Source organism: Parasteatoda tepidariorum, chromosome 9 (assembly GCF_043381705.1).
Source record: "Parasteatoda tepidariorum isolate YZ-2023 chromosome 9, CAS_Ptep_4.0, whole genome shotgun sequence".
Lineage (NCBI taxonomy): Eukaryota > Metazoa > Arthropoda > Arachnida > Araneae > Theridiidae > Parasteatoda > Parasteatoda tepidariorum.
Window position 1 is genome coordinate 7,031,148 of NC_092212.1, and position 26,561 is coordinate 7,057,708.

Below are 26,561 nucleotides of genomic sequence, written 5' to 3' on the forward strand. Positions count from 1 at the left end.
AGCGGAGCAAATATGCACCTCTGCAATTGCTATGACTTACCCTCAGTTTATTGATGAATAATATGGATTTAGTTGCTATTTGTGGTTTAAATCATAAAAAATTAAATTTATAAATCCATTAACTAAAAAAGTTTTTTCTCACCTCATTCAAAAATTTATCAGCAATTGATTTTGTAAATTAGAAAGATTTTAATGATAAATAACTGTTTTTCTTAGATCATCTAAATAACTGCACATTTGAAAAATTATTGTTTGGAAGTGAATCGTGTTGTGATGATTTCACCCTTAAGACATTGATGTTCCATGCTGACTATCACAAATATATTATTTTAATGCTAAATAACTTATTATTTTATATTAATATATTTAGCATTTATTGATAAATATATATGTTATGGGGTCGTGGATTAGCTTCAATGCATTCTAGGGGACTTACATTTAAAGCTTTTATTAAGGAAACCATACAAGACAACACAAAATAATCATAGCTAACACATCTTCTCCCCGTTGCGGTCCCGAGAGTGAATGTGTGAGGAAAGTCTGCTTTACGACAGATGGCGCTGTAGTGGCGTAAGCAACATGTAAATTATATTATTTTGACCTAAATTAATACAAAATAGTTAAATAAGTATGAAAAACATGATAAATTTGCGTCAAAGGGTTAATAAACGTTAGAGAACTTGCTAGATGGTATTACAAAAAACTGAAAATGAAACAATAATCTGTATATTTTTTTCTTTCTATTTTTATTTAAAAAATTAAACACAAACATTTTAAATAACTTCATTTATCACTTTCATATGCATGAAATAAATCCTTTTTTTTTCTGTACTGTTTATTTTTCCTTCATAAACCATCCTTTATACAAAAAATAGTTCTAATACGGATTAAGATTATAGTGAGTTATATTTACAAAAAGAAGTATGTATAGAGTTATTTTTTTTAATTTTCTTGAATATGCCGGCTTCTCACAGGTGAAAATATGAAGCAGTGCGCATTCTCAATTTTACAATGTTGAATCCGCACTTGGATTAATTTTCTCTAAAGCCAAAGGTAGTTCGGTAACACTGAGGAACACTGAGTATTTCTTGTATTCCAAAGGCACCTGAAAAAAAAACATAAATTCATTTTTGTGTTTTGCTATATCTCTAGTTTTTATTCAGTAAATTTCATTTCATTCATTCAGATTTTACCATCTAACACATTGCAAGCGGGTCTAGTAAAAATAAATTTTTGAAATTTCTGCAGTCATCCCCTCAAACCATTAAGATTTGAATCCTAGAACGTGAAGATCGGATCACTGGCGAAAGCTATTCAGGGTGGTCCGTTTTTTTTTGTTTTTCCCACTGTACTTTATTTTTGGAGGATATAAAAAAGCATTGATCACTTAATTCACAAATATTTAAAAATTTCCTAGCATTTCTTAAATTACTGACGCGAAAAGCATGGAGAGAAAACCATACTGATTAAAAAAGCATAGCGTAAAGCTAAAAGAACAAATTCATAATAAGTGCTTTAGAATAAAAAATAATTTCATAAAAACATGAATTAAAACTTCTTAATACCTCCTCATGCTTTTCAATATTATATTCAAACTAACTTTGAATATTGGTGTTCTCCAGCTAAATTTGTTGACTACATTTCGAAAGTAGTTTGCAGTTCCTATATTAAAAAAAAAGTAATTTTAGTTAACTACTGTTGTAATAAAGTAGTTGTAGTTTTTTTCCGACCACTGGTACCCCAAACACATCACCTCTACCTTGTATAATCACTTTCTTCTAACTAAACATTTCGTCCACTGTGTAATAAACACAATTATTTAAACGACACTGATTTGGAATAGATTTCCTTATTTCGAGTATACAACTGAAACAGAATGTGAAATCTAATATTAAAATATTCTGTTATCTCTTTTGCTACATAAATTGCCTCAAGACGTTTCTACTTGTGGCCCCACTGTTTTAGCTTCCGAATTATTTAAGAAAATGTCTTATCCAATATTTATTATTAACTCATCAATAACAGGAAACATAAAGTGGTCTATACAAAAAATTTTCACTACAGATACTGGTTCATAACAAGTAATTTTTTTATTAATTTGTCTAACACATTACCTAAAAAAAACAATACTGAAAAAAAACATGATTTGGGTTATCTATAACATACAAAAATTCTTACTTTTGTTGTTGAATGAGTTCTAAATTTGTAATGATGTAATATATTAGCCATGCATAACTTAATCTCCAACAAAGCAAATCTCATTCCCAAACAATTCCGTGGTCCCTCGCCAAATGGTAAATATGTATATTGTGGGTGTTTAACCTTAGATGAATCCATGAACCTAGAAGCGAATAATTAAATCAAATAAATACGAAAAAACAGAAAGTGTATCATCATAAATAATATTTTTTGCAGCTTTTGTCGAAAAAAATAAAAAAGACGCATTTTAATTGCCTCACACTCGAAACAAAGCTATAATTCCAAACTAAATACACACCATCTCGCAGTAAAGAATTATTTAGGTTTCAGACCGGACAAAAAATTTATAAATTTTTTAAGATATTAATGATCATCATCATAGTTGGCCAGACAGCCCAATGTGAGCCAATGTCTTCCTCTGAAGATTTATCCACGCGGGCTTCCGATTTATCTTTGATCTCCAATTTTTTTCATTAATAGCAAAAAAATCAGACTCCACTGAGTCAGCCCATCTCAACCGCGGCCTTCCCCGCTTTCTTTTTCCAGTTGGTCTAAAAAGCAGTATCTTTTTTATTGTGTTTCGTCACTCATTCGAATCACGTTTGCGATCTAATTCATTCGTTTTATTTTTATGTATTTAATAATATCAGGTTGTTTATAAATCTTGTACAGTTCAAAGTTAAATCTCCTTCTCCAGTTATTGTTTTCATTTACACCACCAAGTATACCCCGCAAAATCTGTCTCTCAAAAATTGCGATACAATTTTCCTCCAGTTTTGTCATTGTCCAAGCTTCAGAGGCGTATGTCAAGACTGGCCGGACAAGAGTTTTGTAGATTAAGAACTTTGTTTTCCTAGAAAGAAACCTAGATTTAATAAATCTTCTGAGCCCATAGACAGCCCTATTCGCCAAATAGAGTCGGTTTTTTATTTCAGGAGTAATTCTGTTGTCAATGGTAATAATTGATCCTAAGTAAGTAAAACTCCTCACTGTTTCAAATCTATAAGAATTTGTTTCAAGATAGGGGTCTGGGACTCTGTTTCTTGAGAATAACATATATTTTGTTTTATCTACATTTATGACCAAGACCATTTGTCTTGTAGCCAACTCAAGGGCGAGAAATGCCTCTTTCAGGGCAGGAAGGGAACGTGCAATTATATAAACTTTAAGATATTAAATTTATGTTAAAAATGTCCAATTTTGCCGAAGTTTTTTCATTAGAGGAAAATCATTATAATCAATAAATAATTCTCAATTTTTGTAATTTTTTATTCGAAAGAGAAATGCAGTGTTGAGATATTTTTTCAAACATTAAAATTTGGGAAGAGAAAAAACACGCTTTTTATTTTTAGAAAACTGTGGCTTCTTGTCATCGTGACACTTTACGCCAATTTTGTAATTAGCATATAGAAAGTGAAAAAAAAAATCATTATAATCCCTAAACAAACCTGAAATAAGGTGGGTCAAATTTAGATCATTCCTGATGTTAAGAACCTCACCTTGAAAGGACAGACGAAAAATAAGCACGTGAGGCATAGATCCAATTATCCCGCGCCTGAATTCAGGCCTGATTTGAAGTTTTCCTCACCCGTCAGTGCTTGTCTGAAAGAAGGCTACGATAATCGGAGATTTTTGTTCCTCTTGTGACGTCACGAGCCTGATGTCAGGCCTTGTGTAAAGGGTATATTCCTGTTGCCTTAGAACATCTATTTATTCTTACTATCAGCCTGCAAAGAAGCAACTTACTTCATTTTAAATTCGTCTGCGTTTAATATGTTCCTTTTTTTATAACAATTAAAATATATCAATTAACTATTGTCTTTTTTGCTTTCATGTTTGCAGAAGAACAATGTTTAGACTGGTTTTAACTCTAAATGCTTATTTCAAAATGAAAATCATCACAAATTTCACATCTAAAATGGAACATACCTTTCGGGATTAAAAGTTTCGGGCTCCGGAAAAAACTCGACATCGTAATGCATTGCGTACAGTGGAATAAGCACAGGTATTCCTTTTTCTAAAACTATACCTGTATCACCTAACTTGTAATCTGATGTCGTTATTCGTGCTGTCCTGAAAAAGAAAGATAATAAAATAAAACAAATGAAACAAAAATATTAAATTAACTTCATTTCAAATTTTAAAAGTTTTTGATTGGGAAACAAAACGGTTTGAAAAGTATGAACGCACTCTGAACCAATTTTTCACGCTCAAACGAGTGTTTTTTTAAATGTTTTTTTTAATTGAAAGCGTTAGTAAATTTTATGCTTAACTATTTAATTTTGATTTCATGAACTATATTTACAATAACTGAAACAACAAAAATATGTTATCAATTTCAGTTCCTTTCACCCCTTCAGTTGGAATTAGATAAGCTTAGTTGAAGTAAGATAAATTTCAAGATATCCCCTTCATTGGAAATACCCCTATAACTTCGAGATATTCCCTTCTTTGGAAATTATCACTTAGCTTCAAGATATTCCCTTCATTGGAAATACCCATTTAACTTCAAGATATTCCCTTCATTGAAGGTATCTGTTTAGCTTCAAGATATTCCCTTTATTGGAAATAACCATTTAGCTTCTAGATATTCTCTTCATTGGAAGTATCCATTTAGCTTCACGATATCGCCTTCAGTCTGAAGATGGCTTATAGCAATATTTAAAAAGCAATAGAGTCATTATCATCAAACGAAACAAAAATTATGGGATAGATGGTTATAATAAAAAGATAGTTACATTAATGTAGTTAATATAGATTGATGTCCGGTATGCAGCAAGCCAGGTCTGAATGGGTTATGAAATATAACATACCTGAATATCTTGAGGTGCATTTCAAAAAAGCAGGAGAAATTAAACAATAAGCTTACCCTAATTGTACTTATTACTAAAATGATTACTAATTCTGACAAAGCGGTACCTCACAAAAAAATTACAGATACCTAACCATTTCCTTCCTAGTTTGTTGCCAGAGAGATAAATTTTACATGAAAAAACCTAGATTTATTTCTAATAATTAATGATAATTTTTCAATCATCTCTTGGAGCTTTTATTAATTATATTTTTCATACTTTTTTCATAATTTTGTACTAACTTAAGTCAGAATAAATGAAAAATATTATATTTAGCATTTTAATAATTAATGGTTAGGAGATACAGCATGGAGCACCGGTGTCCTTTTCAAATTTGCAGTTATTCAGCATTGAAATTATTATATATATATTTTTAAATTTTTAATAGCTCTCTTTAGCTATTGAAACGCACTGAGCTCAACCTTCAGGTCCAATTATAATTATTTATACACTTTACCTCTTTGGAGCGGGCGAGTCATGAATGTATTCATACGGAATAAGAATCAGGGTGATAAAAATTTAAAAGTCATAGCTTAAGTTTGTGCATGACTAAATCGACTGACTTATCTTTTGCTTTCCCTTCAAATCTAACACATCATAATATAATAGATAAAGCAAATACAGCAACAAAAATAATCCAACCACTCATCTACAACCAGAACGTATCATTAAAACTAAGAAAACTGATATATACTTCGATGATTAGACCAATTCTCTCGTATGCCTCACCTGCATGGACAACCATACCAGAATTCCTCATGAAGAAGCTCAACCGATGCCAGAACAAGATACTAAGAAAAATCACCTGTGCAAGATAGTTCATCAGAAATACAAATATTCATAAAGACCTCAAGATCCCGACCGTATCACAATAAATTCACAAATTAAATGCAGATTTCTTTGACAAGGCCAAAAAATGCAATGTAGCTTACTTCAACCAAATATTCACCATCGAAAACTGCAAAAAAGAAACAAAATTCAGACCAATAGCCCCTCACTTTACATCCGACGCCTCATATCACATTCATCAAAATAAACAAGAGCCTCAACTCACAGACCTCACAGATCCACCTATAGCATCAGATTCAGCAACAACAATATTGAAAGATCTATCAAGCGTTTCCCCACGTAGACCATCAATCTGCATCCAGTTCTATAGCCACACATAGTTTAAAGCAAGTTGCTTTGTTTTATTTTCTTTATTTCTATTTATTCAAGCAAAGTGCTTGTGAATCCCCCTCATAGCTACCACACTGCCTGCTGACCACAAAGAACTCACACAATTCTAAATAACTCACGGTGGATGGGGTAGGGGCTGCTTCGCGGCCCAGGTGCCCAGCTAGTATAACTAAAGAAGAAGTTTGCTATTTTCAGTAATTTAATATCATGGACCGGACATGATATGAGATTTGCTTAATTTCGCATTATAAATAAGAATAACAATGCTTCCTAGGTTTATTAATATGTTTCGCAAAGCAACTCAGGCCGAAAGAAACACGCTATAAAGACAGGAAAATTAAAAAAGGGAAAAATACTCGCGTTTAAGCAGACCTCTAATGTCTGGAATTATACATAGATCAATCTAGAATATAGCTCGGGATATCTAAATATTAGAGATAATGTAGACATTGATATATTATGGTGATATAAGATACCTAAAACTAAACTAAACTCAGTGGCGCGACAGCCCATAGAGGGCCAAGGTCTACTGAGCCATCTCAGTTTTCTTGACCTTGGGCTCTGGGGTGCAGGAACAGATGTTCCGGTCAGGTGGTCAGCCGAAAGCGGAACCCCCAGTGTTTAGTTTCCAAGCATGCTTGGTACTCATTTATCGACCCACTGAAGGGATGAAAGGCTGAGTCAAACTTGCCCGACCCGATAAGATACCTAGATTTACAAAATTCTAAATCTGTAATATATTAATAGTATAGTACAAAAATATTTTCGATTCTTAAATTAATTTTTTCTAATTGAATGTGGTGGAGTTGTGAATTGCTTGCTTTTATAATATAAATAATTATAACAATAAGTATTCTAGATGCGTTTATTTTTTTGTAAAACAATTTAACAATCGAGGCTCTAAAAAAATCCAGGTCCTAAAGTAGAATGCGATATGAACTAAAAAATTAAAAAGAGAAAAAGTACTCACATTAAACCAGGTGGATACATTCTCAAAGTTTCTGATACGACCGCGTCCATAAGTTTCATGTCTCTCACTGCGTCGTAACCAACTTCGCCCTAAAAACATAGAGCTTAAAAATTTAATTTTTTGTTTAATGTCCTACAATAAAACAATAAAAAGCTTCTTTTTAGGCATTCTTAAACAGTAAGACCTCAGTAATCCGAAATAATTGTGACAGCACTCTCATCGGTTAATCGAACTATTCAAGTATAGGTTATGGATTATTAACGTAGGTATTTGATTGATTTTTCATAATAAACTCCGAAAATTTATATTTTTTGATTAAATATAACTACGTAATAATTGCCTATTCTTTCGAGTAAGTATAAATATATTTTATTTTAAAATTAATTTGTCTTAATGTCCTAAATAGTTTTTAGCTCTTTTTTTGTTTAAACCCTTTGTACAAATGGAATCTAATCTGAAGCTTTAGATGATTTTTTTAAAATTTAATTTCCTTTATTAATATTCTATTTCAAACTTCGTAAAGCTATATCCCTATTCCATATGTTATCATTTTCTCTCTCAGATATCATAGCATGCTTCCTTTTAGTAGAAGTAAAGGCCATGATGTTGAAACAAAACTATACTTAAATTAATAACAAAAATGGATTAATTCTTTGCGGTCAGATAATATTAAGAGTGTTTTTGTGATTTTGAAGGTTTCATGCACAGTTGAAATAAAAGTTCATATTACTGGAACTGATTAAAGAGTTAATCCTCCCTTTCCTACACAGTGCACGCAGTTTAGTAAAACTTATTGCAAAAATATTGCAAACCACTAAAAATGTAAAACTATTAACTTCTAAACATCCACCGTTTCATAGCAACCTCTGTTTCTTAAACAGCATAAAGGTCAAGTATATCTCTTTACCAGACGACCCAGAGGTTCATCAGATTTTTAAATTAGCGGCAAAATCTATACTGTAAAATGTATTCCGTTCTTTTTTAACCCTTTCGCACCGGACGGGACATGTGCTGTCCAAGTCTGGTAAATTTTTGATATTACGGCTGGGACAGCATATGTCCCAGTTACTGAAAAATATCTAGGACAGAAAATAACGCCCACTTTGGGCTCCAAACCGATTTAAGGTCTCATCGTTCTGAGTCCATGAATTTCTCACGTCAATCATTCCAGATCTAATCAAGCAAGCGACAACTTGCTACGGACAGCGAATACATATTTTCGAGCGGTAGTTTATTAACTGCGATTATTGTTTTAATAAATTCAATTTATTAGGTTTTCAACCACCACTATTTCTAAACAATTTGAAGGCTTATTCGAAGGCTCCTTCCTCTGATAAGGAGTCGAAATGAGTCAAAAAAGAATTTACCCTGAAAAATAGTTGGGACAGCTCGCTTATATTAGTGAGCCTTCGGAAAACACTGTAGAGGAGACCAGCAATGAAGTCGTGTCACCCAATCATAATGATTTGTTTGATGATGAAGTTGAGCTCCAGAACTAGAATCCACCGTCACTTTCAACTAACTTTGCACCACGAATGCCACTAGATAGTTTCATCAAGGGCCAAGCAAATTTCTCTATTGGCAACGAAGCCACCAAAGTGTATTCTTACTTCAAGATCTTTCCCAAAAGCTTTTCCATTTACACTGCCCAATGTACGAACGAAAGTATAGAAATGGAAAGAAAGAACATTTGGAAATGCGAACAAGGAAGTCAATAAGCAAAGGCCCTCTTCCTCCAAAACTATATCATCATCATCAACAACTTTTCAATGTTGGAAACCATTTCCCAATTGAAAGAAAAACGCACAATAGATGTGCATGGTTCGTAAAAATGAATAAAGAGGCACTCTCGAAAATAGTGTGCACCTCTTGCAACGTAGCAGCACTGTGCAAGAACTGTTTCCAGCCCTACCACCCCCTCAAGAAATCCAGACTTTAGATACTGCTGTTCCTCCACCACTACTTTCAAATTTTTCAATTTTTTACCTTTCTTATTTTATAACTGTTAATTTCGAAAAGTGTTCATAAATAAATACGTTAACAAAAATGTTAACACAAATGTACATGAAAATGTTAATTAAAAAAAACGTTGCCTAAAATAATCATCAAAATGTTAAGTAAAATGTCAATAAAAATGAGTTATGGACTCTAGAATTCCGGCCGGGACATACCCTGTCCTGGGATTTAGATGCTTTGTCCTTACGGTGGGACATATGCTGTCCCATCAGTGAAGCTTGTGAAATAATTGTTATTGGTGGTGTGCTGTTATGGGGACGCTTATGCGTCTCCAAGACCTTCAACCTTTTGGGCATGAAAGTTATTTTATCTAATAATCGCTTGGAGGAAAAATAACTGATCCCGTCAATGGGGAGCACTTGGTCTGATTTTTCGCCGTATTGAAAGGGTGAAAGAATTATTATTAAATTCTTCATGATCACCGAAAGGGCATAGAAACTTCAAGTATCTATAGAAGTTCGATGCATGCTAAATGAAAATAATCAAAATTGAAAAGTTTGTGAAATCAGGAAAATTTCAAATAGCTTTTATGAGTAGTTTGTTATCACTGTGGGGGACATTTGGGAACACTCTCTTATTTATAACTCACACGATATGATACAGCTTAACACTTTATGATGCATAACTTTATGATACAGATTAACACTTCTCATCTTCTGACAAAAAAAAAGTATTTTTCACACACTTGGCATTGTTTTAAGATGTACTCACGTGCTTCTTGAACGCCTCATCCACTTCAGCAATTAATTTATCTTGCCATTGTTGGTTTGTTGCTAATGCATACGCCATGTAAGCTATCGTTGAAGCTGTAGTTTCGTATCCAACAAAATAAAATAGAATGCATTGAGCCACGAGTTCATCTTCTGACAGCCCTAAAAAAGAAGTTGTATACTTTAAAAAAAATAGTACTACTACTTCATGCATACTGTCCAACATCTGCGGAATTTCCGCAGTTCCAGAAAATGCATGTACCTGTGGTAGCTAAGATGGGGTATAAGGGATTTGTAAATTAGATTTAAAAGAATTTGGTCATCAGTGCATATAAATTGGTCTAGTTAGTTATGTAATAGTTCCAAAGGACAAATGAAGCCTTGGTAAACAATAAAAAAAATCAATTTGTTTCAACATTTATACTTTAGTTCACTACAATTACATAAAATACCTATGCTATAACTTCATATATTACAGTAGATTTAAATCAAAATTGAAATAAAGTAAAATGCTTCACACATTAATGTGTTTGATTGCTTGATACATTAATGTATCCTAGGAGTCAAATGCTTACCGAAACATTGTCACTCAACTTAATAATGTGACGGATATTTTAATGAATTTAAATTTTATTTATCGCGTGCAAACTTCTGATTAATTTTTAATTAACGCGTGTGTTTTTGAGCCAATTATTGAAAAAGTACATATATTAAAAAAATAAATAAATCGCAATAATTTTTAAGCTCAGTTGAAAAGTTAATTAAGAAACTATGCAAGTAAATTCTGTGGATAATATATGAAAAGCTTAGTGGATGAATCAGGTAAGTGACATTTTCAGGAGAATTTATTTATCGGCGAAAATAACATAAAGTAGTCACTTCAATATAAGTATGATTAATGTAACAGAATTGGTTTTGCTTTTACTTTAATTTTCACATAATGATTGCAGAATTTCGATTTCAAATTATGCAGTTGGAAATAAAATGAGGCAATTATAATAAATTATAAGAGAACCCTGCTTTTTAAAAGATCTATAATAAATATTAGTTCTTTTGGAAAACACTGTCCCCAAAATCTTAAATTTTTGGAATTGAAATAGTTATAAGAATAGTAATTGATAGAAGAAAAAAAAACTCATTTAGTTTATAGAAAAGCCATTTTTTGGTGGTAATTTTATTTAACACTACCTATTAGGAACTTGACTTTTATTTTTCTTTATTTATAAAATAAATTTTATAAATGCTACAATCTTCAAAAAGAATAATGCATTTTATAACTTTTATACGTTTTCTTAAATTAACAAATGGTTGCCAATTCTATTTAAACGCACTTCAAGAAAGCTGAAGTTATTAACAAATGGAAACCTAAATTTAAAGTGGTAAAAGTTTCACCATAGCCTTAAAAAATTGGTGGAAAGGATACTTACCACGGCTTTAGAAAGGGATAGATTATCAAAACTAGATGATGAGTTCATCATTATTCAGAACAGCTAGCATTTGGATTATAGGCCGAGTCAAGTTCTATGCCTTATGTCCTGCCGCTGATTAAGATTAAACTCTCATAATGTGCTCATTACATCTACCAGCTGAAATTTTCACTGGCGGATGTATTACTTAAATCTACAATGTTATCTATCCAACATCGCTAGAGTGCGGAAGATTAAAATATATATTAATTATAATTAATATTTTGTTGTGGTAGATAAACAAATATCGTTTTCCTTTTCTACAATCTGAAGTAAATTTCCACAAAAAGCATCGAAATAAAAAAAATGGTAACCATTTCGTTATCAATATATTTGTAGGTACATATCAATTAACATTATCAGCTCACCATTATCAATACATTTGTGAGAGAATAATAATACTAGTATAAACAAAAATTTTCCAGAGCCTACTAAGCACTTACAGGTAAAACAATAAAATTTTATCTGTTTTGCAATTTTCTTACAGTGATAATTCAGAAACTGAGCAAAAGCATAAAAAATGAACATTATCCTTAATATAAAAAAACTATTGAAAACTCCATAGCATGATTTTCTATCTCATGTAACTGTTAACGACAATATCGGTATTGTAAGCCATGGTGGTTCAGGGGATAGCGCTCTAACTTTTCAATGAAGTGACCCGAATCCCAGTAATGGCAAGTCGATATAAATTTCGCATCCGCATAGCACTGACCACAGTGCTAACGTATAATATCCTCAGTGGTAGACGGATCATGGGTTGGAGTCCCTTTGTCACTAGGCTAACCGTGGGTTGTTTTCATCTCCATGTAAAGCAAATGCGGGTTAGTTTAATCAAAAGTCCTCCACGAAAACAAATTTTTCCCAATATTTAATCCAGGAGTTTCCCTGTCTTCTGGATTAGGTTCAAAATTACTAGGCTACGGAGTTGAACATTGATAGTCGCAAACTCAATAATCGGTCTGCTGTTCAACAACGTCTATAAAATGTAATAAAATTTTGGTATTGCATGCAAAATCTTTTCTTATGAATGTTTTGCACAATTTCAACATTTTGAACAAATATATTTTTCTTATTCTTTTTTTTTCAATTATTACGTTGTATTATGCAATGTAATTTTAAATTAAACAACTTTAACTACAATTTAACAAACATACCAAAAAACTTAGATAATTAGAAATTAATAATTATTTACAAATAATATTATTATGATTGTTCCAAAGTTCTGCTATGTTGTTCACTTTTGAACATTTCGTACGATACCTATTTTGGATATTGTATAGAATGCACTTTCAACATATTTCAGACATTGCACACAATGTCTAATCAAGGTAGACAATGCCTAATTTCTAACTTTGTTGGTGACACATGACATGAAAATAATTTTTTAAATCTTCGAGTTTGTTAGAATTGCAGCTTGTGGCTGCAAACATTTCATGTTTGCAATCAAACAACAATGACTACGTATCACCACCACGGACGTGGCGGAAAGCGGCTGACCGAAAGACCTGCACGTGCTTCAACGACAGATGAGGAATGCTCGGATTTTGAAACCAAAATGGCTTAAGAGTTGGCAGATATGGGAAGGAGAATTAAAGAAGATGAAAAGAAAAAGAAAAATAATTTGGAGCAGTCCCTCACGCCTGTGCCAAATAGGCCCGAAATACCGACTACATCAGCGGAAGTCACTTCTCAGTTACCAATATTTGTGCCCTTCCGGTGAAAATTGAAAGGTTCCGCGGCCGGAGATGCCCAATCCAATGCTACAACTGCCAAAATTACGGTCACACGCAGCGAATTTGCAACTCATAACCAAGATGTCTCAAATGTGCCGCAGACTGTTTGAACTTGTGTTGAACGTAAATATGTTTTGAACTTTAGTTAGTATCTCTATTACTATACGAATTAATATTTTTGAATGCTGATCACACTAGATGGTGCCACTAAGGCTTAGCAAAATTTATGTAGAATCTTCATGATTTTGAATCCCGATTTTCTGTATATATGCTATCATCAATTTTTAATGCTCAATTTCAAATTTCTACTGCAATTGATGTAAATATCACAGATTAAGCATGTATTTCATGTTTTTGAATCACGATTTTGTGTATATATGTTATCATCAATTATTAATGCTCAGTTTCAAATTTCTACAGCAATTAATGTAAATATCACAGATTAAGCTCGTATTTCATGTATATCCATCTAATCATGGCTATATTCATTTCTCAATGGCAATTAATGCAAATCTCCGATCAAGTTTGTACATACTTTTAATCATGGTTACTTCATTATAATGTTACCACATTGTTACATAATTCAAAATGTTTTATTCACTGTATATAATTTTAATGATGAATGGGGTAGGGGCCGCTGCGCGGCCTAGGCACCCAGTTTTGTTTAAAGAAAGAAAGAAAGCTTGTAATGCAGCAGAGATGCCGACTGCTCCGGGTTCTACAAATTGATTTTAAAAGCGGTAAAGAACTATTAACTAAAATTTGCAGATTTTCAGTTAATTCTACCAACTTTTTTAAAAGGTTCAACAAAGCATAGCGGCGTTATACATAACCTGCTATATATTTAGAAACAGAGGTGAGTAAAAACTCATAAATCAAACTTACTGACAAGGAATCATACTTGAAAACGCTACCACTAGAAAATATTTATTCGCAGTCGGGAGTAAATAGGCACCTTTAAACGCGGTTTATAATTAAATTAAATTCCGTTAGCGTAATAAAAATATTCATAATTAAACCTACATTTATATTTAAGTTGTTTTGGCATCTGTGTATTCGTTACACTACCATATTGATCGTGTACGTCCTCTTCTTCTTTTGTGTCTGTTTTTTTCACTTCAGGTTTTTGTTCTTCCACGGCGTCCATCAAACTTTGCAAAAAATCATCATACCTCTGGAAAAAGGGAGGAAAATGATTTTATTCTAAGAAGAGTGTGAAATATGAATAAATAAACTGAAAAACTGGAAATCATAGCAGTCGAAATCACCACAAAATAATTGTTTGTTGACGACCAAACCTTTTAACACAGACCACTTTTTTTTAAACACACACCATGGATGCCAACTGCCCCGAATAAGACAAAATACAGTCAAACCCCGCTATAGTGAACCTTCAAGGGACCGAAGTTTCGGTCCACTATAACCGGGAGTTCACTATATCCGTTAAGCAGGCAATTTAATTAATGGTTCCCAAACTCCTCCCTTTTATTACATATTATTCAAATAAATGATTGAAAAATATTATGAAGTAGTAAAAAAATGCGTTATTTTTAATAACTCTTCGTCTTGCGTACAAAAAAAATTTTTTAATCTTTAGCTGATGAGCAATCCTGAATATCAAATATGGAAACGTTTCCCGACTCTCAGATCTTGAATTTCTGTTATTCCACTTTTCAAACCTGTCTACCCTGCCATTCGAGCACATAAAAGTAGTCTCACAAAATCACTTTGCAAATTCATCGACATTTGTCCCGATACTGGAAGATTGCGGCTTCTTCGAATGCTGAACCACTTCAGTAATGTTTCTTCCACATCCTTGTGATCTGCTTTTCACAACTTTTTTCTGCTATCAAATTTTTTTTTCATGAGCAGAAATTATCTATTATTCCAGCTGTTACAAACTGTAGATTTGGAGAGTTTATATTCTCTCAAAATATCAGTTTGATTACATCCATTTTCAATTTTTCAGATTATGCCCGTTTTATCATCAAAGGAGAACGTTTTACGTTTACTACTCGCCATAGTTGAGATTAAGGCATTGGTTTGCAGGCTTTTTTTAACTGAACTGAGAGCAAAAAGGAGTAGAAATGAGGGCCTTATCAACACAGATTAGTGTCCAACCCTTTGACGAATAATGAATAATCACTCATTCCCTCTGACAGAAAATGCATATTGATCCCACTGACATCTAACAGGTGCATCATCTACCTGGGTTGGAAAAATCTGCTTGGCATGTTTAGGGATGGGGAAGTGAGATAAAGGAATCAAACAGGAAAAAATACTTATCGCTACTTTCCCCTCTATAGATGGTTTTGAAAGTCTGTATATCTATTTATTTTGAAGTAGAAAATTCAAAATTATTCCAAAAAAATGAAGAAAAGAATCAGTCAAAGACAGAAAAAAGTTTATTAGATCCAACTTCTTCACTTTTTTGGTTCACTATATCCACAAAAAATAACATTATACGTGTATAGCAAGGCACGGGACCGAACATTTCATTCACTATAAACCGTGTTCACTATAGCGGGGTCTGACTGTATTATAAAAAGGGGTGAGATCTACAAACTAAACTTTTTAAAACGCTCAACATGACTTATATGCACTTGACTTGACAGAAGTTGTACCGGTAACCTTTCGGTGACAGTTGCTAGTTCGCATTCATAAGCAATGAAGTAGCTTATAATATAAACCTTTGGATAATTTAAAAGAAGTGGTATTTAAATGCCCTATAGATAGAATTTACTAAATTAACTATCGCACATTGAAAGACTACCATTCGAAAATATTTATCTGCTGTCCGGAGTAAGTTGCAGAGATGTCAACTTGCTCCGGACAGCAAATATATAATTTAAAGTGGTAGTTTATCAATTGTGATTCTTGATGTAATAAAGTCAATTTAGTAGATTTTTATCCACCACTATTTCTAAATAATTCGTAGGCTTATATAATTCACCACTTGCATACCTGCCAACTTTTAATCCCTTTCATTATCATTTTTCCCACTGGTATTACAGAGATGCCAACTTGCTCCGGACAGCAAATTTATATTTTAAAGTGGTAGTTGATCAATTATGATTCTTAGTTTAATAAATTCAATTTAGTGGATTTTTATCTACCACTATTTTTAAATAATTCGTAGGCTTATATAATTAATAACTTTTAGTACTGTTGTCATGCTGTACCTTTTAAAAAGTAAGCAAAAATAGTCAAATACTTGCAAAATTTTCATTGTAGTTATTTACCGTATTTTTAATTATTTTGGCGCGTCCGGAGCAGTTGGCATGTCTGGTATTAAAATGGAATTAAAACTTCAATTTTAAGCAAACAAATACGCTGTATATGAGCAAACTTAAGTTGACAACCATGATAGTAACGCATATTAATATATGTGCTTAATTTTTGTAAGAATAGTGGTGATCAAAATCATTTAAAAATTAAGTTTAAAAAAGAAAAAATAGTATATATTTACTACCACTTTAAATATGAAAACAAAATCTTCCGGAAAATCCGGAAGAGTTGGCAGGTATGCACTTGATAGTACTTATGTCATGCTGTACCTTTTAAGAAGCAAGCAAAAATAGTCAAATATTTGCAAAATTTACTTTGTAGTTATTCACCGCTTTTTAAATTCTTGGCGTGTCCGGAGCAGTTGGCTATCTCTGCCACACACGTATATATATTATATATGGCGGCCAACTACTACGCCGTTTCAAAATCTTTCATAGAATTTAGGAAAACCTATTGCTTTCTGAATTCTGGTTCATTTTGCTAACATTTTAATATTAACCTCAGAACGAAAATGTTACTAAGTGGTGTTTCATGAGAAGTTTTAAATCATTTACAAGTAGTGGTGTGGAAAAAATATTTAAATTAAATTTTCGTCGCAAAGAACATCAAGCACACATACAGTATGCTACCACTAGAAGAAGTTTTCCCATAAAGTATAAAAGTCTGGCATTCCTGATTGTATGAAAAGAGAATATAGCCTCCGCACGGTTTTTCATAGGTAGTCCGATCAGACCACTGTGAAGGATATCCATTTACCGAACGAGTCATTTAATACAGAATATAGTTAAAATAAGAAAGTGATAGCAAATATGTGACAAAAAATTTATTTTATTTATGAATATTATTGGCTTGCCTTATTCACTTGTCAATCACTACAGATTCAATTCTCAAATATATAAGATAAATTTCTCTCAATTACTTTTATAAAAGGTTTTGGGTTCATACGCACAACTAGCTCACTTTTTAAACAGTCTGCGCGGACTACTTATAAAAGACCGTGTGGAGGCATCTTGATGTAGGAGGTGATGATATAGCAGGTAAATGATATTTTCAGTGTTATCCCTCATTAATCATGGCATTATGGGTATGTTCTACATAGCACAATCGGTTTAACTTTCTCTTAAATTCTTACCCATTAATCCCCTTTAGTTTTGAGTATGCGTGCATGATTTTTGTTTCAAATTAGGTATTGGTAAATAAAATTAGGGAAATAATTATTAACCCTATGGTCTAATTAGTCTTCATAAAAATAGTTCGGATACCTCTCTTTCTCTTTTTACCGTCATTTTAGCTCTTTGAAAATGTTATTTGCCTGGTTCATCCACTCTTGTTCTTTATCTAGTAAAGTTTGAACACAAGTTGATTCTTGATCGATGAACAAAGTTTTGACATATTATTAGTATTAACGAACTGCAGTTTTTAAAAGCTTGTTACCACTCCTTTTTCTCTCCTTTCTTTGATGGTTTCAACAACAACTTTCTTGAAGAAATCCATTGGTTTCAGTGCTCCTAACCTGAAATATGCCTGCAGTCGCCGAGGAATCAGACCTACAAAAGAAATGTCACACATATTTTGAAATATTAGATATTTTCTTAACCTTGCTCTAAGAATTTCTGTATTTTCCATATACTGCTATTTTTTATTATTATTTTACTCTTTAGCCAGTAAACCACCCTCCATACCGTTCGTTGAGCATTCTTCCACCCATCCTCCAAAATAAAAGAGAAATTTATTTTAATGAAATAAGGATTACGGTGTTCACCCCAGTATAAGTTAATAAAATGAATGGCAATACATCTATCTGATATCACACCATGTATTTTAACCTTTTTCTTACGGATGGTACAACACGTGGACCACTTGTGATGGTACAATATGGTATACCGTAAGCAAAGGTTTCAACTTATTTTCGTTAATAAATTTGCTTGAGCGCTAATTTGCTACCATTTTATTTAAAATTAAAATTGCGGACAAATTTATAACTTAGACTAATTACCAAATGGTCTTTCTGTTTCCAGTCTTGCCGTTCCACAAACCGCTCTGTGGTAGAGTAGTGGGTTCGAATCCCGCTATAACAATGAACGTATCCTTAACTAATTATATAAACTGTAAGATGGATGGATGAGAAATTACCATTTCATTAAACTGAAAATTTATTATTATATGTAAATTACGAAAATAGAAGTGAATGTGACACACCCGTAAGACCTACAATTTTATATTATTTAGTTTACAAACGATAATCATTAGAATTTCGTAAGTGTGTTAAAAGTGTATCCAAGCGTTCCAATGAGAAGATAAGAAGCCAACGAGAGAACACATTTTTTACAATATTTTCTCAATAGAATTTTGTACGTGTGTAAAAAATGTATCCCATCTTTCTAATGAGAAGAGAAGAAGCTGTTGGGATAGCATATATATTATATTCCTGGAACATATTTCCTCCATTCCTAGAATATTTTTATGGTTTTTACGAATATCCTCATAAAAGTATCAATAAATAACTATATATTCTCAATATCTATAACATATATTAATTAAAATTTGTTCACTCTCTTATAATTCTATTATTTGATCAATCGATAGGTGTGCCTAATGAAAATGTTTGATAAATAATTCTTTAATCATAAATAATATTTGATGAATAATCTTGTAAGAGTTGGATACTCATATATTTTAAAAACAAAAGAAAGTTAAGATATTTTGCAGTATACTTACTCAGGAAAATAACCCGCTTTATATCAAATGCCTGATTGCATTCTTTAATCATTTTGACGAAAATATGGTCAGGATTGTTAAGAGAGTCTACTTTAGTTGCGAAAGCTGAAAGTGCTATGGCATCTGTCACAAATGCTCCAAATATCCTGTAAATATTTGACGTTATTTTTCATGGGGACTTTTTTAGTGCATCAAGTCATGATTCAAACGGGCACAAAAACAGGAATATCATAAAGTATATGTTGAATTCATTTGTATTTAGCGTAAATATTTTATTAAATACAACACCACGAATAATTCCTTTACTTTTGGTTTCATAATTTTGAATTTTGATCGTTTCTATTATTTAACATAATGTTTAAAACCATTTTTAACCCTTTGACGGTTATGAATGAGTTCGGCTAGCAGTCTAATCGTGTTTCATAATGAGTGCAAACGAGTTCCGCTCGGGAGCAAGATTTCGACCGTAATGGTTAGTAACGAGCACTACTCGCGTAGTGAAATTTTTCCCCAATGCGAGCTGAGCTTGTTCGCCATTATTATTCTGCATTGACCAAGTTAAAAACGAATCGCGAAACATAGTTAGTTTTACTGCCCACAGATGGCAGTACGGGTTCCATGAATTTCTTTTCATATTGAAGAGGGAATTTTTTTTTTTTTACCTTGTTCTTTTTATGCGTATTTTGGAGCGTTTTTTTAGGATGTTTGTAAAGTAAAATGGCTGAAAAGCGAAAGTTAGATAATTATGATACATAAAGCTTATCAAGTTTCGAGCCTGATGAAGACTTTGTTCAGGGTATTTAGGTAATTACTGTATTTAAATGCTTCATAAAGTTTTACATTAGTTGTATTTATTTAGGCGATGACAACTTGCTCCGCTTTGAAAAATGGTATTTTCTAGTGGTAGCGAAATTCAAGTTACTTTCAGTATAGTATTTTTCCTTTTAAGTAAATTTTTCATCACTAGGTATCAAAAATTATAAGTTTCATTCAAAATGCAACGTTAAATCTGCAATTTACTGCTTACTCTGTTAAAAAGTAGACGTAACTGTCCTTCTTCAACGAATTTTACTACATAATTTGTTACCACTTTATTATAACTATTCCAGAAAGCGGAGCAGTTGGCATCGCCAGAGAAGGGTGACATTTTCGGAAGAACGGTGGGCGAAAACAGCTGCCACTTTCGACTTCTGTTTGCTCGTAATACTTCGCGAATTAATGAAAGGAAAACTGCTCATTTCCCTAACCGTCAAAGGGTTAAAGATAATTGTCTCCATACAGGTTTGTTTTTAGAAAATTCTTAGATATTAATTGACATTTAAGACAATTTCATGAGGGTTAATCAAATGAAAAGGGAACACGCAGTTCAGCATCAAAAACATATACTAAGGTTAATAGCGCCATTACTTGGTTTAATAACAAAGTGCATCGAAAAGTTCTTGTAAGTGATTAGCAGTTCACATGACACGTTTCAAGTAAAAATTAGAAATATGCGTTTAGAACAGAACAATGCGAAGAAGTAACATATTTAGAGACACAAAATGGATACACCATAACTTTACTCATATCAGAAAAGAAATGTCAGAAACATAACTATCCATTACACCTTATCATTTTAGCAGTAACAGGAAAACATTCATGCGAGATCTGACGTTTAACTTGCCATGTATTTTAGCTTATCCGTATAACATCTTTGACGAATACTTTTACAACATTTGTAAACAGTCAGTAAACCTATACAATATTCGCCAAAAGCTATAACCATTTGAAGTTAAATACCTTCCTTACTCCCATGATCTGTCACTAAAAATCACTCTGATGCACGTTGTTCTGTTCTGATTCATCGATTTAAGTAGGACTTTACATTTACTTTATATGCCCTCATGCGAACTGATTAATTAGATATACTTAACTGTGGTGAACTTCTCTAATGTTAATATATAACCCTGAATGTTTCGCTACTATTGTTCCAAAATTTCTAATATTACAGCCCGTGACCTTTTTATATTTGGGAAACATACAAAGTATTAAAATATTGCAAATTGAGAATTCTTTAGTAAAATCTAAAAAAAAAATATTATAGTGTTTTTTATATAAATCAGTATATAGTTTGTCTACGATAAGAACTCCCCTTACCACAATGTCCGAGGCAATCTGCTGCTATGGAGACGCGAATAGCATATTTCAGGGATTGTAGCTTCTCTTCACTCTAGGGCTAACACCATATACAGAAGAAAAAGATTCCTTTTCTTCGGTCTATTGTGTTAGCTCTAGAAGAAAAGAACGGAACCAAAACCTGTCCTAAACAGTCACCCCACACTCCTACTTGAAAGAGTTATACCTCACTACCATAGTCACCTCCTAGGCTGGATAGGGGAGTCCTTACTTTAGACAAACTATACAAAACTGAAGTAAACAAAATTCCATGATTGAAATGATACTTACGCCTTGCAATCAACCGGTTCTCCATTTTTGTAATATTTTTCAAATGTCTTCAGAACAGTTTTGGAACAGCCATTGATGATATTCTCCATCTATAAAAAAATATAATTTATTTCTGATGCATATTATATGCAGATTATAACTGATTACTTTCTTTTAATAAAATTTTCTATTGACCACTATACTAAAACATTAAGACAGTGCTATAGCTTTTACTTAATAGTATAGTGTCAATATTTAATAGAGCTAATAATAAGATCGTTTCAAATTACAAGAACATATTAAAGTTCGAATTAAAATTAAATTTAAAAAAATAACATTAAAGTAGTTACAAAACAATATATTTTTCTTCGCTCGACAAGTTATGATTGTCTTCTATATCATGAAAATGACTCATACATAAATCACAGGACGATAATTCAAGACTATTTTAATCCGAAAAAAACTTCAATAACTCACGGAATTAAATTCAAGAAAAACTTTCATAGATAACAATAGATATTTACTCATTCCTATTTGCAAAAAGAAAAAGAAAAATTCTTATGGTCGGATTTTCACGGACTGTCAATCGGATAACCATTGAGGGGAAAAACTATTGGGGGAAGTCCTGTTAATCAACAAAGCGATGATATTGGAGCAGTTGGCATCTCTGCAAAGAGTACAATCACGTCTATTAATGTCAAACATAAAAGCTAAGCCTAACCTTAGGTAAATTAGCGAATTCTGCGAGTTTCATTTCTACCGTGTAGGTTGTCCTATATCATCAATCCAGCAACCTCAAATGGTTTAGAGTCGAAACCGAAACTGTGAAAATACAATTTTACAGTCTACCGAAAAAGATAAGTAGCAAAATATATTTTTCGAGAAGCGAAAAATTTGGAAGCTGAAAACGGGAATAAATGCAGATTGGAACCTTTAGAAGGATTTTTTTTGGTTGAAAATAAAAAATAACACATAAATCTGTTTCCTTATTAGTAATATTTGACAAAACGCTCAGAAATTCTTTGATCCTTTTTTTTCTTCCAAAAGTGTTGTTTACCTTTCTCATCTGTTTTGAAGTAAATGCAGGAGATATGATGGTTCTAATTCTTTTCCAATCTTCTCCATTTAAAACGGAGATCATGGTGTCCAGAATTTTATCGTTAAATGCCTGATCCTACAATTGAAGAATAAGGCAAATTTGAAACATTTGTATTTAATAAATTACACCTGGAAACAAATTTTGTGATGCATTCATGCAATGATGTTACCTAATTCGGGGGTTTTAAATCTGATTTGCAAAGCTGCAGATTCAATTCAAAATGATGTTTTTCAGTTTAGTTGAATTTTTTGTCTGAATGCATACACTTCTATGAAACGTTTTGTTTTATGCACACAGTGAACAAAAAGCTCTCATACAACTTTAAAAGCATATCAAACAATTACAAAGTGTTAATGTAGTTCCAATTCATTTCCGACACTTTAATGTAAGGAATATATAAGCTATTGCAAGCATATATCCTGTATTACTTACGATTTCCTTTTTCTCGGTAAAATATAGAAATTTAGAGAAAGAGAGATAAATAAATTCATCGAAGGAGAGCAGTTGGGCAAAATTTTCAGAGACTTGAAAGATCTGGGGATGATGAAAGATTTTATTTACAGAACTAGCAGAAATTATCATGATATGGCTTTAACAGGAGAACTGGCTGACCGCGGTCGGTTCGAACAAAAGAAACTGTGAAAAGAGTCAGGGAAAAGATATGAGGAAGCATATAGAGTTGCGCTTTAAAGCTTGCCCGAGAGCTTAAAATATCAAAGGAATTAATTTTAAATATTTTGAAAAATGACCTCTGGTGGGAAACTCATAGAAAGAGCTGTTTGATGTAGGAGGGGATGCTCAAGCTTGCTTAGAAAATAAAAGGCGGTATTATTCCAAAGAATTTATTGTAAAGAAACTTAATGAGTGCTACTTTAATGCGAAATGTTTTTGCCTGATTTATTTTGTATTATTTTAATAAAACCTTGAAAGTGCATGAAAACTTGTAGGTCACAGTGTAAACGAATGTATTCTCGTCTGCGGCTTTGAAAATAATGTTGAAGTAAAAAATAAGGAATAAATAAATAAAAACAAAAGCAATAATCGTTTTAGGTTGAGAGAGGGTAATGTATTTATTATATTATTTTCAGTGAGGCCATGTCTTGGCGAATAGTAAGCAGCTGTAATTTTAAGTTTATGATTGTCATATTTAAGAAGTATAGAGATTTTCTTGTAATCTTCTTTGTTACTGTTGTATTCCGTATAAAGATTAATTTTGGCTAGAATTGCAATACCATTTCCTCTGTAATTATGATCACAACGATAAAGAAATTATTTGGAATCTTATTACATTCGACTTACAAGGAATCGTCTTTCATTCTACTTATGAGACTCGCATTCGGTGGTTTGTGAACTGTTTGAGTTCTCACTCTGGATTTATCATGCCTTTGTTTTAAATATTTAACGCATCTTTTGAGGGTAGATGGATGTGCTCCTCCGCTGTTTGCACATGTTGTTTGTTCTTCTTTAGGTTTTTCACAGTATGTCCATTTGTCTCAACCGCATTTTTATGCTCTTTTGAGCATGAAAACGAGATCTTTGAACCTGATTGAATCCATGGCACCGGAAGCATAGAGTTATTATTTGGCGACCTCTGTTATTTTACAACTTTGACACAAAGGTGCATCAAATATTCAAGTTTTTAAACCTTTTTGTTATTTTCAGCTTCCGGCAGAGTCACAACAGAGATAATCAACAACAGAGCTGAATCGTAAAAGGTGTTTCATTTAAACTGCTGTTTCAAACAATTTGAAACAATATATGTGGCTTATCATTATAATGTCCCCTCTCATATTTATAATTTTGTAGGTTATTAAAATGACTAGTATTGTGTTTCAGAGCTTTTTTTATTTTTACCTGAAGAATAAAATGCATCACTAACCTGCCTGTGGCTGAAGTAATTGAAATCCTTCACAAATATATCTCTCAAAAGTTTTGGATCTGAAATCGTAATGGCGGGCTGCGAAAACGAAAAAGTCCTGAAAAATGATAATAAAATAAAATGAAACTATAAAATGTAATAAAAAACTATGTTTTTTAAACGGTCTAAAAACAGTCTGTTTTTATCGGACAATAATCAAATACTATAGGTCTCATCTCCTTCGTAAACTGTTATCACCATCGATAGATTAACATTTTATTTCCTTCAAAAGTGACACGTTCTAGTTATATTTTGTCTTTAATTTAACAAAAACAAAACTAATTTAACCATTTTGATTAGAGTCGGGTACAGAGCTCCACTTAAAATTTCAGCACTTTAGTTTATCAGAAAGTGGATGAAATTTTCTTTAACCATCAATCCCTCCTGCAACTATCAGAAAATGATATAAACTTTCTTTGCAACTATCGTTATCATCATGAAATAGAACTTAGTGGATAAAACAGACAAGTTTATCTGCCGACTTAAAGCAGGTTAGTTTTAGGGTATTTATAAATCAGAGAAAATAACATGACTTTGCAGCATCAATGTGGGTATGTTAATGCAATGGAATTATTTTCACTTTAATTTTATTTTAGCATAATTAAAATACTTTATAATTGGGAATAGTGAAAGTTTATTTTAGTCTTCCCGAAACATGTTAGGGAAAGGAATTTGCTACAAATGTTTCTTTTTTTCTGTCTTAATTTCATTCCAAATTTTAATTAAGAAAACAGGTTAATAATACTTAAATAATACTTTTGTTTATTCGTTTAATGTCTCCTAGAAATTATCTGCTCCATTTGTGAATAGATGATACACACTAAAATGCATCAAAAAATTAACTAATCAGTTTTATTTAAATTTCTTATACAAGTTATATAAAAATAAATTATTTTTTACATATTTTTATTGCATTTGTTCGTATCGTGCTGACTACGCTAATTAACTAATTAAAAACAGCCCTCTTTGAATTGTGAGCTCGCAATTGCTCAGATGGGCTGGAGGTTAAAATCTTGAATAGCATTGACTTCCCTAAGGAAATATTTGCTCAATAAATCTAGTTCGACACAAATACTTTCGTTATTTGGTAAACGCAATATGTTCTTAGAATACATTGATTGAATGTCAAAATTCAAAATTCATTCAAGCCCTTTTAAAAATTCATTCCTAAATTTAATTAGCTTTGAAATTTGAAACAAATATTGTTTCGCCTCCTCATATATAGTAGACCACTTTTCGTCATAGAACTTAACTTTTTCGTCATAGCTTAAGTTTCATCATTGAACTTAACAAAGCTTTCAATTGATCATAGGTGCTACTCATCGTTATTCGACGGTATGATTGCAGCCCATTCTGTAAAATATTTAAAAGCGATCGAGCGCTCTAGAAGATAAACAATTTTTTCCAAGATTCTGTGTCAAATAATTTAGCTACCTGGACTGCATTGTGTGTTTGACAAAAAAAAATTAATCTTCGACGCTCACTCACTAGAAAGATATTTGCACCATTTCATAAAGCTTCAAAATATAGCGCACAAAATAAAAGAAAGATACCACCTTCAATAAATTTTGGTTAGATTTTCATAAATTAAGTGACTGTCATAACGGTTGAAAGTGGTTGTTGCTATACTGCTACCGAAAGTTGGCAGTTGTGCTACTTGCTTAATTTAAGGCAGGTTTCACCAGCAGGACGAAAATTATGAAGGATTTTTCTTTCTTAAAAAAAAGAAGAAAAAAACATAAAGTTTTTTTCGTAAGTTGTACTTTGTAATAGATTTTAAGTTCTGTTTATCATCTTCAAGAATTCTGGGAGGAAAACTGGAGGAGAAATGAGTGGTTCAGAATGATTTTCTCTGACGAGTCCCGTTTTTCTGTTCATCCTGATAATATGTGTATTTTCAACTGGAGGGATCGTGGCACTAGAAACAATCCTGCGTTCGCGCAAGAAAGTGTAAGNGGGGGGGGGGAGAGTCATAGCGAAGTTTAA

The 26,561-nt window shown here is 32.3% G+C and overlaps 1 protein-coding gene across 2 annotated transcripts in view; it reads right to left on the reverse strand.

Annotated features, from left to right (window-relative positions):
• The window catches only part of LOC107443935 (cytochrome P450 3A9), a 102,765-nt gene that overhangs the window by 11,495 nt on the left and 64,709 nt on the right, over positions 1–26,561 (reverse strand). The window contains exons 4-14 of one of the 2 annotated variants that reach the window (XM_071185052.1): positions 24,537–24,633; positions 22,616–22,732; positions 21,580–21,668; positions 19,135–19,280; positions 17,851–17,963; positions 14,152–14,302; positions 9,928–10,088; positions 7,201–7,289; positions 4,129–4,272; positions 2,179–2,341; positions 726–1,105 (exon numbers count right to left, since the gene is read on the reverse strand). In XM_071185052.1, coding sequence (XP_071041153.1) covers positions 1,007–1,105; positions 2,179–2,341; positions 4,129–4,272; positions 7,201–7,289; positions 9,928–10,088; positions 14,152–14,302; positions 17,851–17,963; positions 19,135–19,280; positions 21,580–21,668; positions 22,616–22,732; positions 24,537–24,633 — 1,369 coding nt within the window. In that variant the 3' untranslated portion in view covers positions 726–1,006. Of the gene's footprint in view, positions 1–725; positions 1,106–2,178; positions 2,342–4,128; positions 4,273–7,200; positions 7,290–9,927; positions 10,089–14,151; positions 14,303–17,850; positions 17,964–19,134; positions 19,281–21,579; positions 21,669–22,615; positions 22,733–24,536; positions 24,634–26,561 lie in introns of those variants that run through there. The other variant, XR_011637637.1, reaches the window with a different exon arrangement.